The sequence below is a fragment of the Microcaecilia unicolor genome, chromosome 14 (assembly GCF_901765095.1).
Source record: "Microcaecilia unicolor chromosome 14, aMicUni1.1, whole genome shotgun sequence".
In the NCBI taxonomy this organism is placed as follows: Eukaryota; Metazoa; Chordata; class Amphibia; order Gymnophiona; family Siphonopidae; genus Microcaecilia; species Microcaecilia unicolor.
The window spans coordinates 16,635,536-16,654,751 of NC_044044.1; the positions used below are offsets into that span (position 1 = coordinate 16,635,536).

The 19,216-nt window shown below is 45.6% G+C and overlaps 1 protein-coding gene and 1 pseudogene across 1 annotated transcript in view; one reads left to right on the forward strand and one right to left on the reverse strand.

Moving 5' to 3' along the window:
• Positions 1-229: 229 nt before the first annotated feature.
• LOC115456995 lies at positions 230-7,756 on the reverse strand (annotated as a pseudogene).
• LOC115458370 (phospholipid scramblase 2-like) overlaps positions 7,652-19,216 on the forward strand; it is a 36,370-nt gene continuing 24,805 nt past the window's right edge. The window contains exons 1-2 of the mRNA XM_030188280.1: positions 7,652-7,992; positions 17,146-17,318. Of these exons, the coding sequence (XP_030044140.1) occupies positions 17,220-17,318 (99 nt within the window). The 5' untranslated portion in view covers positions 7,652-7,992; positions 17,146-17,219. The remainder of the gene's footprint in view (positions 7,993-17,145; positions 17,319-19,216) is intronic.

The window sequence follows — 19,216 nt, forward strand, 5'->3', positions numbered from 1 at the left end:
GCCATCCAGGCCAGGAACGCCACTGCTGTCACTGTCAGTCTCTCACATGGGCAACTGTATGTTGCATTCTCACGAGTAAGGAGCTCTTCTGATGTGATTGTTAAACTGATTGAAGGGCCTGAACAAGGAAAACTTTTACCACATTGTAAAAAATATTGTATATAAAGAAATCTTACACATGTAAACAACAATTATATTCCGAATACAACCGTGGAAACATTAATGGCAGGAACTCATTACATTGCTAGCGCCCGTTTCATTGCGTTAAGAAACGGGCCTTTTTTACTAGTTGGTCATAAAACCATTGCCAAAAGGTTCATTGCATTACCGTAAAAGCTATGCTTCACACTCGAACTATATTCTCTAAGTACAATTTAATCAATTAAAACAACAAATGTCAACTCCACAAACACTTATCTTGACTTGAAAATCCTTTAGCTTCAGGTGATTATCTAAAAAGCCCACATTTCACCAATATGGCTTCTTCAGGGGTAACTGCTCAGACAGATAAAGACCAAAATGATCTGTCCAGCCTGCCCAGGTGATTACTGTTGTAAAAACAACATTGATCATAACATTTCCTTTCTATTTATTTATTTTATATTCTAAACAAACACTCATGGTCTTAGCAGCCAGGGAGCTAAACTTAATTTGAATAAATGTATTACAAATTAAAACACTGAACACATCCTGCAAATCACCTGCTACCAAGAAACCCCTACGGTTACAATCGGAGAACAGGACAGTTGCGTGGCGTTGGGTTTTGATGCGTTCGTTGCTCCATAATCCTTAGGCACTGAGCAACCACCTTCCTGGTGTCCTGTGGAAGAATGATCCCATCGTCCCAGAGTCTAGAAGAGGAATAAAAGGCTGAGCTTTCTTCTTCCAGTTGTTTCCTTAGCGACTGTAGTTCTGCCGCATCTACGCTGTAGCCATGGCCTGCCGTTTGCAGACACACCGAGGGACTTCTTGGATCCACAATAGCAACTTTGGCATTGGGCCACAGGAACAAAAAGTTTGGACTAAACGATCTCCCACACATGGCAAAACTCTCTACCCCACAGCACCCCCCAATCACAACTGTTATCTTCGGTACAGTAGCACAAGCAACGGAGCTCATCATGGAGGCTTGAGCTTTCAGCCGGCAGGCATAACTTTCGCCCTGCGCAGCACTTGCCACCGGTACCTCTGTCTGAGGAGCCGTATTCTGAAGGAAGAGGATAGGGATGTTCCGCTGATCACACAGCTGTACAAAATGGCTGCCTTTGAGCGATGCATTGTGGGTCAGTTCGCCATTGTTAGCCACTATCCCAACCAAATAACCTTCCATACGTGCAAATCCTGTCACTAAGGTTGTTCCATATTCGGCCTTAAATTCCTGGAACCTGCTGCCATCTGTCAGGCGACTTAAGGTTAGTTTAACCTCCACAGTGCAATTATAGTTACAAGGCGCAAGGCCTGGGAGATCTTCAGCACTGAAGAGTGGATCCTCATACTCCACTTGGCTACCTGATGGAAGACGTAAATTCATAGTGGAAACAATATGTCTGACACACTCGTAAGAATCCTTTTCAGAGGGGGCAAAATGATCGACACAGCCACTGATTCTAGAATGAAGTTTAGCCCCTCCCAAATCCTCAGGGGACACATCCTCTCCTGTGGCGGCTTTTACCAGAGGAGGTCCAGCTAGGAATATGCTCCCAATTTCATCTACAATCACGGTCTCTTCTGCCATGGTGGGAATATAGGCCCCCCCTGCTGTACACGAGCCACACACCACAGCCACCTGAGGTATGTTCATGGCTGACATAATAGCTTCATTATAGAACGTTCGGCCTCCGTGGTTCTTATCTGGAAACAGCTCCGACTGTAGAGGCAGAAAGGCCCCGCCACTGTCCACTAAATAGACGGTGGGAAGCCGGTTCTGGATGGCGATCTCCTGCGCTCTGAGCTGTTTCTTCACCGAAATTGGGTAGGCCGTGCCTCCTTTCACGGTAGCGTCATTCGCGACGAACACACACCAGACGCCACAGACGCTTCCGACTCCACTCAGGCATCCTGCCGCAGGGACATCGCCGTATGATAACCCCAGACCAGCAAAAGGGGACAGTTCCAGAAAATTCTCATCGTCCAGAAGCATGCGCAATCGATCTCGGACCAGCACCTTTTTATTCCGCTCCGTGTGGCGGCGGATCGCATTTTCTCCTCCTCCTTGACTAACCTTTTCAATGAGCTCTCGATACCTTTGAGCACCGGCCTGGCTGTTTCTTGAATTTGCCTCATACTGGTGTCTAACTATAGGTGGGATGTTTCCATTCAGAACAGGGTAGGCCGTGGGCAATCGTTTTCCTTTAAGGCTGTCACTCGCAAGGCTACGGGAAGGGCTGCTGCTGGCCACCACCCCTGCAGCGTACTTACAACCCTGCTGCCTCCATAACCACATGCAACCCTTGTAAAAGTGTGTGTATTTGAGTCTAGGAGGCAGCTCTGAGGTCAGTAATCTTGAGAGGAGGGGGGAAAGGGAGGATTGTGGTCCTGGTAGCAGGAGTGGCATGGAGGAAACTTCAAATACTTCTCCTTTCTGGAACTCCGAGGACTGTAGACTGAGCAATCACTGGTCCCTTTAAAAACCTTTAAATCTTCCAGCCAGGGCCTATCAATGCTGCAAAAGCACACACACATGCAAAGTCTATAGACCCGTTTTACTTCTTTCTCACTGCTCTGCTCTTTCTTCCGGTATTAATGGAAGCCCTTCCCTGAAGCCCTGCCCCAGAACTTTAACTCTTTAAGTGACACAAGACTTTTCTCTCTTTCTACTGCCTCTGACTCTGATTTGTTTCCTACAACCAGTGCGTTTTTTTTCTAGCAAGAAAGGTGCCGGTACTCAAATGCCAGGCCACCCTTCAGGGGTGGGGTGATCACTGAGGCCCCCTGTGCAAACCAGTCACAGAATGTATGACAAGGCAGAATTGGCATGTAGAGCCTGAGCTCTTTCATTAAAACTTGGGGACCGTGGGTCAATTTTAGCAGACAATGGAAAAAGTGCCGGTACTCAGTACCCCCAAGTACCCCCTCAAAAAAAAGTCCTGCCTACAACTCTTCCCCTCCTTCTCTCAGCTTCAGTAAACAGCAGTAAAGGGGGGGAGAGGGGGGCTGGAAGGGAACGAAGTGATAGGGTGAGTGCAGAAAGGAGACAAATGAAATCCAGAAGCAAAGACAGCCCAGGGCAGACAAAAACATAGATCACTTCCTAGCCAGAAAAGAACTGTAACTGAATAACACAGGCAACCGTGACACCCTGTCTCAGCGCTTTGTGACTCTGAACCTTATCAATAGAAATCAAACAAAATAAAACATGGAAAAGAAAATAAGATGATACCTTTTTTATTGGACATAACTTAATACATTTCTTGATTAGCTTTCGAAGGTTGCCCTTCTTCGTCAGATCGGAAATAAGGGCAACCTTCGAAAGCTAATCAAGAAATGTATTAAGTTATGTCCAATAAAAAAGGTATCATCTTATTTTCTTTTCCATGTTTTATTTTGTTTGATTTCTATTGATAACCTTAAGAGTGGACTAACATGGCTACCACACTCCTCTATTTAACTCTGAACCCAAACCAACAAATGACCACACATTCGCTTTGCAATTAAGTGGTACAACTTGGCCGCAGCTTTATTAAAAGACAGGACTGTGTTGGATACAGACAATCAAACAGGGTACCCCAGTCATAGGAGCCGACTCTGGGGGTGCTTGAGCACACCCAATACTACTACTACTACTTAACATTTCTAAAGCGCTACTAGGGTTACGCAGCGCTGTACAATTTAACATAGAGGGACGGTCCCTGCTCAAAGAGCTTACAATCTAAGAGACAATATTGAGAAAATTCCTTGTATGTGTCCAAGGAGAGGGCTATTTCCACTGGGCTTAGCACCCCCCCCCCCCAATAATTCGGAAAAGTTGGCTCCTATGAACCTTATCCTACCACTACATCGCTTTGTATTTGTTCATACCGGAGTTGGCGAACGCCTCTACGGTACTATGCAAGCCACATTGAGCCTGCAAATAAGTGGGAAAATGTGGGATACAAATGTAACAAAGAAATAAAGTAAAATAAACATCCAGAGTCAGTCTCTATTCTTAAATGTAAGCAAGCATTCCAGCGAGTGGAAGGAATCAGGGAGAATCTGCCTGTGCATGGAGGGAAAGAAGCAAAAGAATGTTAAAACAAGAGAAAAGAAATCTATTTAAAGAACTGAACCAGCAAGCAAGGAAAAGCAATGACCTAAAGCACAAATATCGCAGGAAATATAGGGGTGCTTTTTACTAAGCTGTGGTAAGCACTAACGTGTCCTGTGGTATTTTTTTGCATGTGTGTGCGCTACCCACATGCTAAAGAATAAAATGTATTTTTTGCGCTGGGGCATGTTTGGGGGCAGAGAATGGGGGCAGCTATGCTAATCAGTTAGCGCACAGGCATTACTGTGTGTTGATTAGCGCAGGATTAGCACGTGACCCTTTACCCGCCTACGAAATCAGTGGCAGTAAGGGCTCGTGTGCTAAAGGGGAGATTAGCGTGTGGCAGTAGCGTAGCTACGTGGGGCCGTGGGGACCTGGGCCCTGGACCCCCCTGCCGACGACCCTCTCGACCCCCCCCCCCCCGCCGCCAACCCGCCGTCGCCTACCTTTGCTGGCGGGGGATCCCAGCCCCCGCCAGCCGAGGTCCTCTTCTACTGGCGCAAGGCTTCGTTCTGTTTCTGAGTCTGACGTCCTGCACGTACGTACTGTCTAGAATTGGGGGGTCCCGAGCCCCCCCAAGAAGGCTAGAGTGACCTTAATCTGACTCCATCTCTAAATAACACTAGTACTGGGGTAATCAAGGGGTTATTGCCTCTAAGGGAGATGTTAGATCTAAGGAAAAGATACCAGCCTTATGACAAACTGGATTTAGATTACAAGTTATACAATGCATTTATACTTACAGCCTTTGATCATTAAGTGAAGCCCACAAATCATCATTTGGAATGAGGAGTTTATTTGCCAAGGTACAAGTCAAATCAGTGATGGACAACAGGCATGTACAATTAATTATAGGAATATGATAAGCTGCAAACAGGTGTTAATTATTTGCTAATCTTTTATAATTTCTTTTATCAATTAGAGGTTTTACAAGGGAAAGCAATTAGGTAATTTGTCAATTCTGCTGGACACATTGGTTTCCCTTGGAGAGAGAGTGGCAACCCTATTCTCTCTAACTCAAACCAGGAAATACCCTGATTTTTATAGGTGCCCTCAGGATATGGATAATATGACAGTAGATATACCTGATTGGATCTATGCTAATGTCATGGTTGTCACTGATTGGCTCATGCTAATGAGTAGCTTCTATCTTGCTACGCCTTCCCTGCTCACACCAGCTGACCAGCTGACCACAATCCTGCTCACAGGAAGTCTCCCTCCTCTCTGGAACAGCTAGTTCCCTATTTTCTTTGCACCTGCTATGACTCACTTATTTCTCAACTTGTTTTCCTAACTTACATTAGAGAAAATTCCACTTTGTAACAGATATGGGCTTCCATTTTGTGTTGAAATCCTCCATTTTGTTTCCATATCTATTAACTTCACTTTTAGGCCTCAATCTGGGCTACAAACTAGGTCATACTTTTCCAGTAAGCTCCCAGTTATGTCAGCCATCAGATTTCTGACTGAGCCAAGGTCTGTAATGGCCTGAGCTCTATGACTGGGCCCACCACGATTCCAGTGGGGGGGGGGGTCCCTGGCTGTACCATAATTATACAGTACATACGTGCAGGACGTCAGACTCAGAAACAGAACGAAGCCTTGAGGTCCCCCGCCAGCAAAGGTAGGTGATGGCGACGGCAGGTTGGCAGTGGGAGGGGGGGTCGAGAGGGGGGGGGGGAAGGTCAAAGTTGTTGTTGGTAGTGGTGGTGGTGGCTGCCCTCCCTCCGTCCCCCGAGCTACAGACAGTGTACATACCTGAAGAAGGCAACCACCCTGGTTGTCCAGTGGATTCTTCAGAGCAGGCAGGAAAGATCTCCAGTCTTTCCTGCCCGCTACTGGCACTGACCCTCCCCCGCTGCTGGATCGCTCTTTAAAAATGGCCACCGAGACTTCTGCTGAAGTCTTGGAGGCTGCCCTTGTAAGTCTCGGCAGCCATTTTGAAAAGTGATGCAGTAGCGCCGTGGGAGAGTCAGCGCCGGCAGCGGGCAGGAAAGACTGGGGATCTTTCCTGCCTGCCTCGAAGAATCCACTGGACAACCTGGGTGGCTGGAGGGGGGGCAGGGGAGAGAAGAGAATCGCTGGGTATGGATGGAGGGCAGGGGGAGAGGAGAGTTACTGGACATGGGTGGATGGAGGGGAGGGCAGGTGGAGAGGAAGGTTGCTGGACGTGGGTGGATGGAGGGTAGGGGAGAGGAGAGTTGCTGGACATGGGTGGATGGAGGGGAGGGCAGGGGGAGAGGAAGTTGCTGGACATGGGTGGATGGAGGGGAGGGCAGGGGGAGAGGAGGGTTGCTGGACATGGGTGGAAGAGAGGGAAGGGAGAGAGAAGAAATGCTAGACATGGATGGAGGGGAGGGAAGGGTGAGGAAGGAGATGAGATGAGGGAAAAGGGAGGAGGAGAAAAACTGCACATGGATGAAGAAAATAGGCAGAAGCTGGATCCACTGCACAGTCAAGTCTGCGGAGGACCCAGCTTTTACTTACGGATGTAGGACAAGAAATGAAGAAGAAAGGAGGAAAGTAAAGAAATAAATGGAAAGGAAGCCCTGGAAACGGAGTTAAGAGGGCAGATAGCAGCAGAATCGGATACTGGGCCAGCATGATCAGAAAAACAAAGTCACCAGACAACAGAGGTAGAAAAAATAATTTTATTTTCATTATAGTGTTTGGAATATGTCCACTTTGAGAATCAGGTGCTCAACATTAAAAGTTTATATTTATTTATTTACTTATTTATAGCATTTTATCCCACATTAAACATGAATTAGATTGGAACCTGGGATCATTTAATTTTTTTTTCCTGGAGTAATGCATTGCCCCCCCCCCCCCCGAGACTCTCTCCCCGGCTATAGCCAGCTCTGCAATTTGGGGGGGGGGGGGGCACAGAGGTGGACGGGGAGAGAGCCTGTTGTTAAACATTTACGTCCAAAAAAGTGCCACAAAGTGTGAAGGTACTTATAATCATAGGTCTTCTCCATTGTTTGGAAAGAGCCTATCTTCCCCACCCTCCCTTTGTTAAACATTTACCAACACACCACTGCATAACACCAACCTTTCAGATATTCCCAGCCCACTTTCTCATAACCAGAGGCTCAGTCTTGCAATCCAGAGGTGGCCGGTTCAAATCCCACTGCTGCTCCTTGTGATCTTGGGCAAGTCACTTAACCCTCCATTGCCTCAGGTATGAACTTAGATTGTGAGCCCTCCTGGGACAGAGAAATATCCAGAGTACCTGAATGTAACTCACCTTGAGCTACTACTGAAAAAGGTGTGAGCAAAATCTAAATAAGTTAAAAGAAAAAAAGAGGCCATTTCTTTAAAAATTAAAAACCCATATAGTAACCCTAGGCAGGTCAGCTCAGGCTTCAGTTTTTAGTACCTCAGTTTGCAACATTTATGACCATAATTTCTTAATCTCAGCTGCCCGGAATCCTCGTCATGGGGCAGCTTCCGTTCAACGTCAAACGCTGCTCTGGCAAACTGGTGGCACCGAGCCAGGACCAGAGACATTTTCCATCATGAACAAGGAAAGCCTTCCCTGCCCTAGAGTCCACCCATATCCTACCCCGCCTCCATGAATTGCAACAGATGCAATAGAAAAAGCAGAACTTAAAGACTGTCAGAAAGTCTGCTACCCAGGACAGGGAAGGGTGTGAGACAGAGTTAAAAGCCAGGAGGACTGGACCAGCTTTCAGAGACTCCAGGTAGCCAGGATAAAGGACCTTTTGCCTCAGGACTGAGTCAAGGTAAGAGAAGCCCTTAAGCCCTACTTAGTGGATTGTAACTTTACTAAGCCAAACTGTTTTAGGATATCACAAGTATTGTCACCTAGAAAAAGCACCACATAATTGAAATGTTTTGTCGTCTGATATTTATGCAATCGTGACGGGGTCATGTGACTAATATGTTTGTTCAAAAGGTACTTAACATCATGGAAACTATGAATAACTCTGAGACTGGGGTTTTGTGTGTGTGTGTGTGATGGAAAAGAGGTTTAATACCCCCCTCCCCTCCCATGCTTTACAGAGACAACACAACGGAAAATCATTTTTCTTTCAAAATACATTTTGCACATTTTTTTTTAGGCTGGCTCCAGTGGCGTTCCTAGGGAGGGGGACGGTAGGTGCAGTCCGCCCCGGGTGCGCGCCGCTGGGGGGGGGGAGGTGCCACGCACGCCTGTCCTCCGTTGTTCTTTGCTCTGCCCCGGAACAGGTTACTTCCTGTTCCGGGGCAGAGAAGAAGCATGGAACAACGGAGAACAGGCGTGCGTGGCACCTCCCCCCCCCAGCGGCGTGCACCCGCGGGGGTGGGTGACCTTTCGCCAGGGGGGGTCCGCACTGCACCCGGGGGGCAGGGCGCATCGGCGATCCGCCCCGGGTGTCAGCCCCCCCTACAAACGCCACTGGCTGGCTCCCAAAGGGGTTCGGGTAAAACGTGGATCCAAGGGTTGTTTGCATGGGGGCTACGGTATCCAGATGCAGCACAGATGCATACATGTTATTTACAGTGAAACCTCGGTTTTCGTTGACTTCGGATTTTGTCGTTTTCGGTTATCGTCGATTTCTTTCGCAAAATTTTTGTCTCGGTTTTCGTCGGTCACCTCGGATTTCGTCGGCGTGCCCACGCAGCTAATCTTGCGTTCTCACGTGTCGTTCTTCTGGGGCGTTGTTTCCGGTTGTGGGATCACACTGCTGCTCTTTTATGACCAAATTTCGTCGTTTTGCCACGCTACTGCTGCTGCTGGTTGAGTATTAATCCGCAAACAAATCTTTTCCGGAGACGGGAAGGCGGTAGAACGAGAGGACATGAAATGAGGTTGAAGGGGGGCAGACTCAGGAAAGATGTCAGGAAGTATTTTTTCACGGAGAGGGTGGTGGATGCTTGGAATGCCCTCCCGCGGGAGGTGGTGGAGATGAAAATGGTAACGGAATTCAAACATGCGTGGGATAAACATAAAGGAATCCTGTGCAGAAGGAATGGATCCTCAGAAGCTTAGCCGAAATTGGATGGCGGAGCAGGTGGGGGGAAGAGGGGTTGGTGGTTGGGAGGCGAGGATAGTGGAGAGCAGACTTATACGGTCTGTGCCAAAGCCGGTGATGGGAGGTGGGACTGGTGGTTGGGAGGCGGGAAATACTGCTGGGCAGACTTGTACGGTCTACAGTCTGCCCTGAAAAAGACAGGTACAAATCAAGGTAAGGTATACACATATGAGTTTATCTTGTTGGGCAGACTGGATGGACCATGCAGGTCTTTTTCTGCCGTCATCTACTGTGTTACTATGTTACTATGAGTGCCTGTATAAAAGTCCCTGCTGGCTTTTGACCCCCAGAAGCTGGTCCTAGTGCCAAAAGAACAAGAAGGGAAGTGACCCCCCCCCCCCCAGATAGTGTCTTTATGGAGGGGGATCCCCCTTCCAAACAATAATCTCTGCTCCTCTCTCGCCATCTTCCATACACCAAGAAGAGTCTTCAGAAAGGTCAATGCCATGTTAAATGTTCATTTATTCTATACACTAGTCTATTTTATTCATTTAAAAGAATTTAGAAGAAAAATTGCTTGTTGCCTCGGTTTTCGTCGGTTTCGGTTTTTGTCGATAATTTTATTTATTTGATTTACTTGTTTCCCACATTTTCCCAGCTTATGCGGGCTCAATGTGGCTAACAAAGTTACTAGAAAATTACATAATACAGCAGGATAAAATTGTTCCAGAAAAAAAGTGACAAATGCAAGTACAGAAGCAGCTGAAAAAGAGAATACGGATGGGAATACAGGAGCAACAAAGGGAAACAGACACAAGGTAAAAAGCAGCAAAACAAACAAAACGGGAAAAAAGGGGTTTAAAGAGCATTGTGGACTTCGGGGTAGGCTTTACTAAACAAATAAGTTTTTAATATTTTTTTTAATGTTTGATGATCCGGAGTCTCTTTCAGGAGTCTCGGCAAAGCATTCCAGGTTCGCGGGCCGATGAACGAAAAGGAAGAAGCGTAGATCGTCCTGTATTTTAGATTCCTGCAGGAAGGATAGTGCAGATTAAGATAATTTCGAGATGACGCCAATGAATTTCTAGGAGGTAAATCAATCAAATCACACATGTAAACTGGTGCTTCTCCGTAAATGATCTTATGAGTTAAGGCGCAGATCTTGAAATCAATACGGTCATTAATGGGAAGCCAGTGAAGATTCTCACGGAGAGGCTGGGCACTGTCGAAGCGAGATTTTCCAAAGAATAGTCTGGCTGCGGTGTTTTGAACCGTCTGAAGCTTCTTCAGAATGCAGTGTGTACAACCAGCGTAAATTCCACCTCAGTAATCGATGTGGCTGCGGACCATGGAATGTATCAGGGTTCGAAATATATCATTCGGCAGGAGTTGTTTGATGCGTTTAAGCTTCCACGAAGAAAAGAACATTTTTTTCGTAATCTGCTTAACATGACAATCAAGTGACAGATGGCTGTCCAGCGTGACCCCAAGAATTTTCAAACTGTTCAAGATTGGGAGGGTAGAATCAGGAGTAACCAAAGCTTTGGGAATAGACTTGGTATGTTGTGAAGAAAAAAACAATACATTGAGTTTTATCCTTATTGAGTTTAAATTGAAACGCATTAGCCCAGGATTCCATAATGGAAAGACTGGCTTGGATTGTGCCAGAAATTTCAGACAGTGTGGACTTAAAAGGGATGGATATGGTTACATCATCTGCATAACTAAAAGGATGGAGGCCATGTTTGGATAATGCAGTAGCGAGAGGAATCAGCATAATGTTGAAGAGCATCAGAGTTAGAGGAGAACCTTGCGGAACTCCACAGACGGGTTTCCAAGGTGGTGAAATTGTGGAGTTCACTTTGACTTGATAAGACCTAGATGATAGGAAACCCTTGAACCAATTTAACACAATGCCACCGATACCGAATTTATGTAATATGCAGAGAAGGATAGTATGGTCAACCATGTCGAACGCACTGGACAAATATCGTGCGAGCTGATCGGCAGTTGGAAGGTCCACTTGTTCAGGGCCGGTCTTAGCAAGTGCGGGGCCCTATGCAGACCAATTTGGTGGGGCCCCATCCTAGCCCTGCCCCCACCCTAGCTCCACCCCATTAATAAGATTATTCCATTTTTAGAAAATTTTATTTATGAAATTTCAAATAAAGACAAATGAAGCTAAACTTGTACAAAAAAACTGATTGAAATAATAAGCACAATGCTATCATGAAACCTCCCCTCCCCAGAAATTATTCAGTTCAAGTCCACTACAATTAGTAGTTCCAATTCTCATAACAAAGGAGAATAAAGGAAAAATATTAAGAAACAATTCAGTACTTTCAAATTCCCCTATTGCTCTGTAACCCATCTAACCAGAGAGGCAAGTAGCCACATCAGTTACTAAAATAGTTTGAACTGATTGTACCTACTTTATATCAGATTTTGCTACTTCATGATTTCCATTCTCAGATTTTAGCTTAGTAATCTTTTCTTCCTGTGATTGCAGTCTAGCTTCCAAATGATTAATTCAAGGTGTCATATCATTAATTACTGGAAGCAGTGTTTTAGCTAAATCTGCTATTGCCATCCAAATTTTTATCAGGAGAAATATCTGCAGATCTATGTGAAAATAACCCAGATATGTTAGAAACAGCCTCTTCCAAGCCAGAAGATCTTACTTGCTCAGCTTCTCCAGCAACTAATGTTGTTGGGCCAAATTCCTCTCAGGGAGGCAGACATTTCCAACCCTTGCACCGTCCGCAAGTGTCGTTAGATGAGAGAGACACTTCTCCTGATCTCCTGCCTGCATGGAATCCGATTTCGATTTCCGATTTGGCATAAGTGCACAACTGTTGGCGTCAGCAACGATGGCTCACCTCACGTCCTCACCACCTCCGACCAGGCTCCAGCTTTTCCCGCTCCGTGACTCCCGCCCTCGCGTCCGGAAACAGGAAATACATCAGAAGGCGGGACATTGAGCGGGAAGCTGGAGCCTGGAGGTGAGCTGTCGCGCTGCAACTGTCTGTCGTTGCCATCGGGGGCGGGACCATCGCTGCCTGGGCTGGCTCGCTGGCATGGCTCAGTTAGTCGCCGGGGTCCGGGGACTTGGGAGCTGACGGCGGGCTCAGCGGGCCCAAGCCGGGGTGGGCGCCGCGCCGGTGGTGGCAGGAGCGGAGCGGCTGAGCCGTGGGAATGGGGATCATCTCAGGCAACTAAGGCGAGCAGTGGCGGAGATTGGAGCGGAGGCACAAGCGAGGCAGAGTTGAGGTGCGCCGCGCGGGGCCCTATGTGGCCGCCTTGGTCGCCTCTGCCTAAGACCGGCCCTGCACTTGTTGTGATATAATTGCAGTGTTAGGCTCTCTGGCTGATCTTTACTCAGGGGAGAAATAAGAAGCAGGACTAGCTTAGCCATTAGGCAGCCTTGGAGCTAGATGCACTAACTTCACAGAAAGAGCCCTTCCCTTACCGATCCCTTAGCACATCAGTAAAAAACGGGCATGCATGAAGGAAATCGCATGCAAATGAGCTGCTCGCTGTTAGCTCATTTGCACGAGATTTCCTTTCTAAGGAGGGGAAGCCAGTCGGCCAGCTGAGCATGCCCCTCCAGGTCTCTCTCAGCCAATCACAGCGTGTTTAGCTGACACCAGCGACCAACCAACCACGTCCACGAAAAAGAAAAAAAATGCAAACGCAGGGCGGCAGCAGCCTTCAGGCATGTGCTGTCGGCTCTGCTGGTCCTTTGCCCCCGCTGACGTCAAATTCGAGTTCCAGGGGCAGAGGACCGGCAGAACTGACTGCGCATGTGCAATAGATCTTTAGGGGATACAGTGATAAGTCTAGGAAAGTTAAGTAAACGCAAATTTAAATGTCTCGCGCAGTTATCATAATTCTCCAGTTTTCGATGAACCAACATTTTCTCCTGAGCCATAGTAACTTGTTGGACTGCTGAACTTGAGGCTCTAAAGCAAGAATCTTCCCTGAATTAACTTTCAAGACATCCTCACATTTATCAGTTCTTTGTAAATGTTCATTAAATAAAGTTGATGTTCCAGCACATACCAAGTAAAGGGATTCCAATGCTGACCATATAGCTTCCAATGTCACCTCAGCAGTCTTCAGACGAAGGGAATAGATGGAACAGAGGGAACAATCCCTTCAACTCCAGCCCCTTGTGAAGATTCTCCTAAGCCAGATCTCGGAGTCGGGTCTACCAAGCCTGACTCTTCTACGATGAGTTCATCAACGGAGGCTTGCCGACAGGTTCTCCCTGCAACGCTGTTTCCCTCAGTGGGAATAACCCCACTGTTGCCACGTCTCACGGTGGTTGTGGAGGAGCCAGTCCCGCTGGGCTGAGTGATGCCTCACTCCCGAGGCCCAAACACTCCCTCACATTCGGGCCAGCCGGATCGCCCTGTGAAATGGCTGACAAGAAGCCGGTGATCTCCACCTGCTTCATTCTAAGGTTCGAGGGCTGCCGAGCAGCTGCAGCGATCTTGCCTTTTCAACATCAAGAGCATAAGAAAGCGGCACCTAAGCGCCCAGGTAACAATATTATAGCATGCGTCCCACTGCTTCACCATCTTGGATTTTCTCTGGGGAGAATTTTATGGTTTATGCTAGAAAACCCAGATCTTTATTAAGTCCTGTCTGTTATGTGTCTGGTATCTTATTTCATAATTTTGACTTCAATCCAGGCCCCAAGAACCTGGCCAAAACCCCAAAATGTAATAACGACTTTAAAACTGTGTTTTGTGTGGTGGATGGGGTGGTTTTAGTGCAGGAGCTCATGGGGGAGCTCGAGCTAGTAGTTGGGAGGTAAGCTTGAAGCTGAGCAGACTTACGTTAATGATCTGTGCTCAGCTGTCATAAAAAAATCTGTTCTAAAACGGATTTGGAGCATTATAAGGGCTGTTTGTGAGTGTGAAGAGTGTGATTTAAGATTACTTAATTTTAAAAGCCTTCCATGATTTTAGAGGCTTTTAGAGTGATGACTGTCAGCTGTTTGATAAGCTGTGATGTTAGAAATAAAATAACTTAATAAATCCTACTAGGATATTAATGGTTTGATGAGCTGACAAGACTTGTTCATCTAATAGGTTGTCACATTTAATATTCTTGACAAAAGTGCTGGCTGAAGTGCACATTAAATTCTACTAAACCTAATGGGTTTTGGGAGGAGTTTAAAAGTGAAAAGCATCCCTGAAGTTTTAAATAAATGATTATTTAAAGGAAAAAAATACTAATTACACTGAACTTAAATTGCAGTGTACAGTGGGGGAAATAAGTATTTGATCCCTTGCTGATTTTGTAAGTGTGCCCACTGACAAAGACATGAGCAGCCCATAATTGAAGGGTAGGTTATTGGTAACAGTGAGAGATAGCACATCACAAATTAAATCCGGAAAATCACATTGTGGAAAGTATATGAATTTATTTGCATTCTGCAGAGGGAAATAAGTATTTGATCCCTCTGGCAAACAAGACCTAATACTTGGTGGCAAAACCCTTGTTGGCAAGCACAGCGGTCAGACGTCTTCTGTAGTTGATGATGAGGTTTGCACACATGTCAGGAGGAATTTTGGTCCACTCCTCTTTGCAGATCATCTCTAAATCATTAAGAGTTCTGGGCTGTCGCTTGGCAACTCGCAGCTTCAGCTCCCTCCATAAGTTTTCAATGGGATTAAGGTCTGGTGACTGGCTAGGCCACTCCATGACCCTAATGTGCTTCTTCCTGAGCCACTCCTTTGTTGCCTTGGCTGTATGTTTTGGGTCATTGTCGTGCTGGAAGACCCAGCCACGACCCATTTTTAAGGCCCTGGCGGAGGGAAGGAGGTTGTCACTCAGAATTGTACGGTACATGGCCCCATCCATTCTCCCATTGATGCGGTGAAGTAGTCCTGTGCCCTTAGCAGAGAAACACCCCCAAAACATAACATTTCCACCTCCATGCTTGACAGTGGGGACGGTGTTCTTTGGGTCATAGGCAGCATTTCTCTTCCTCCAAACACGGCGAGTTGAGTTCATGCCAAAGAGCTCAATTTTTGTCTCATCTGACCACAGCACCTTCTCCCAATCACTCTCGGCATCATCCAGGTGTTCACTGGCAAACTTCAGACGGGCCGTCACATGTGCCTTCCGGAGCAGGGGGACCTTGCAGGCACTGCAGGATTGCAATCCGTTATGTCGTAATGTGTTACCAATGGTTTTCGTGGTGACAGTGGTCCCAGCTGCCTTGAGATCATTGACAAGTTCCCCCCTTGTAGTTGTAGGCTGATTTCTAACCTTCCTCATGATCAAGGATACCCCACGAGGTGAGATTTTGCGTGGAGCCCCAGATCTTTGTCGATTGACAGTCATTTTGTACTTCTTCCATTTTCTTACTATGGCACCAACAGTTGTCTTCTTCTCGCCCAGCGTCTTACTGATGGTTTTGTAGCCCATTCCAGCCTTGTGCAGGTGTATGATCTTGTCCCTGACATCCTTAGACAGCTCCTTGCTCTTGGCCATTTTGTAGAGGTTAGAGTCTGACTGATTCACTGAGTCTGTGGACAGGTGTCTTTCATACAGGTGACCATTGCCGACAGCTGTCTGTCATGCAGGTAACGAGTTGATTTGGAGCATCTACCTGGTCTGTAGGGGCCAGATCTCTTACTGGTTGGTGGGGGATCAAATACTTATTTCCCTCTGCAGAATGCAAATAAATTCATATACTTTCCACAATGTGATTTTCCGGATTTAATTTGTGATGTGCTATCTCTCACTGTTACCAATAACCTACCCTTCAATTATGGGCTGCTCATGTCTTTGTCAGTGGGCACACTTACAAAATCAGCAAGGGATCAAATACTTATTTCCCCCACTGTATGTAAAACAGCTGAGAGGGTTTTTTTTTTTTGTCTCAGAGGACTTTACGTTTTCAGTAGTTTTGAAAGAAAACTACCTCTAATATTCCTTTTGCTTAATCAATTGTGGGAGGGAAAGTATAGGGTTTAAGAATTATCCATTTCTTTACTTGGGGTAGTTAGATAGGAAAGTAATTCCTTACTTATCTTTGGGAGTTACTAGTGTCACTAAGTTAGTTAGAATTTAGGGTTTTGGGGTTTCTTTAAAGATTAGAGTAGTAGGTATCCTGGCTGGTTCGTGGTTGCTGGTTCCTGTGGTCATCGCTACATCAAACGGTACCCAATGGTTAAAGAAAGAAGAAGAAGATAGAAGAATAACAAGAAAGCTGGAAAAAGTATCCTTTAATCCTTCACTACAAACACTTGGAAAGGAGACTTACAAGAGATCTGTTATAGGGAGTAGAATAAAACTATAGACTTCATACTTACCTTACACGTTGATCTGAAGAAGAACCTGAAAGAGAAAAAAAAATAAAACAAAGAATCAATTCTTATAATCTAACAGAATTTAAAAATAAGTTATTGATGCTTTATATTTGTCAAATAATAGATACTTGCTGAGGTTTAAGAGTGATACTTATCTGACATGTTTCTTTAAATGTTGACGGAGTGAACATTTGTCATTCTGAAAAAAAAATTGATGTTATATTAAATTACTAGTAAGCAAATAAATCCGGTTGCTGTAGAACTTAAAATTTGCTTAACCGAGTGTCATGTTCATTCTGGAACAACAGTACACAACACAACCTCTAACTGTAACGCATCTTTTCATTTAAGAAATGAAGTAAGACATATCTTCTCAAGAAACCCGATGACTATTCTGTACACACTAATAGTTACCTCGCCAATCGCTGTAAATGTAACTGAATCAATGTAATCTCTAACAGCTGTTAAATGTAAGCCACGTTGAACCGAAACTCGTTTTTGGATAATTGTGGGTCACAAGTATGAATGAATAAATAACAAATCTGGGAAACCCCTGACTGGTCATCACTTTCTACTGCTTTAATTCTAGTTTCTGAGACTCTGCATCCCTCCCGCCTTCCTTCCCTACCTGAAGCTTTTGGAGTGTCACCATCCAAGTCCCAGATGTCTCAGCAGCAGCCCCCTGCCTCGGCTGCAGACAGCATTGTGCCAACCATTCCTCCAGTCCATGGTGTACCTCCAGGCCTGGAGTACCTGATGCAGGTAATGTACTGGTTCGGTATCCACAGGGTTAAGGTTAGCACTGGTTCCTCTTATCAGCTGCAAGTTATTTATTTATTTATCACATTTATACCCCACATTTTCCCACATGTTTGCAGGCTCAATGTGGCTTACAATAAAACGAAAAGGCTATCGCCAGTCCAGTAGTTATACAAATACAATATATTGTGGTAGTCAGAGAGAGAACAGGGAATAAGGGGAATAAGGGGAAAGGTAAGGGAGACCAAAATGGTTCATTTATGTGCTGTTTTGAAGGACTTCAGGATTTATGTTGGATCCTGTGGGTAGGCTGGTCTTGAGTAAATTCCTGGAGTTGAGATGGTTTTGAGTAGTTTTGACAGCTTTTGGCAATGCATTCCATAATTGGGTGCTGATAAAGGAAAAGGAGGGAAGTGTAAGTGGATTTATATCTCAGGCCGTTGCAGGTAGGATAATGGAGATTTAGGAATGAACGGGATGTACTTGATGTATTCCTGGCTGGAAGATTGATTAGGATATTCATGTATCCTGGGGCTTCTCCATAAAGAATTTTGTGGACTAGGGTGCAGATTTTGAAGTTGGTTTTGAAGTTAGACAATCTGGGGGTAATTGAAGTTAAACAAATATGAAAATAGTGTAAACACATACTTTTTTCCTGTGCTGGTAGTGATACCAGCAAAATTTAGAAACAAAACTATGCACATAACTTGCATTTTGAAAACGAACCCAGAACACTTTACACTTAACATTTCTACTTGCTGTTTACCACTCACACATTTTCAGGATTATTTTACACAGATCTACACGTATTTTTTAAATGGGTGCAAAAGCCCTTCTCAAATGAACAGGTCCCTGCTCTGCTCAAGTCCTGTAAGGTTACACGGGTACAGGCTTGATGTGCATAACTTCTTGTGTCTATCCTGTGTACACTTTCCACACGGAACTGTTTTTCAAATTACCCTTCCTTCATCTAATTTCTGGGGTACCTCCTGAAATAGAGGGAGTCAGATAACCCTGAATCATTAGATACAGGCTGAACTGCCGGTCTTGGTTTTGCTTTCTTGCAACTTGCTTGTTGTTTATTTATTTATTAGGATTTATTTACCACCTTTTTGAAGGAATTCACTCAATGGCGATGTACAACATGAATAAGTTAAACATAAGCAATACAGTAAAAATATTCAAATAACAATACAAAGTATGACAAAGAGGGGCATTTTCGAAAGGGACATCCAAGTTGCGATTTGGACGTCCTTGCAAAATGTCCAATTCCAGGGGCGGGGAAACCCGTATTTTCGAAACAAGATAGATGTCCATCTGTCATTTCGAAAATACCGTCAGACAGATCCAAATCCTTAAATTTTGCCGTCCCTAGACATGGACGTTTCTGATTTTTGGCGATATTCGAAACCAAAGACATCGTCAAAAACGACCAAATGCAAGCCATTTGGTTGTGGGAGGAGCCAGCATTTGTAGTACACTGATCCCCCTGACATGTCAGGACACCAACCAGGCACCCTAGGGGGCACTGCAGTGGACTTCATAAATTGCTCTCAGGAACATAGCTCCCTTACCTTGTGTGCTGAGCGCCCCAAACCCAATACCCACAACTGTACACCAGTACCATAGCCCTTACGGGTGAAGGGGAGCACTTATATATGGGTACAGTAGGTTTGTGGTGGGTTTTGGAGAGCTCTCTGTTTCCTCCACAAATGTAACAGGTAGGTGGGGTATGGGCCTAGGTCCGTCTGTCTGAAGTGCCTTCAGTACCCACTAAAACTTCTCCAGGGACCTGCATGCGCTGTCATGGATCTGAGTGTGACATCTGAGGCTGGCATAGAGGCTGGCACAAAATATGTTTTTTGAGAGTGGGAGGGGGTTGGTGACTACTGAGAGAGTAA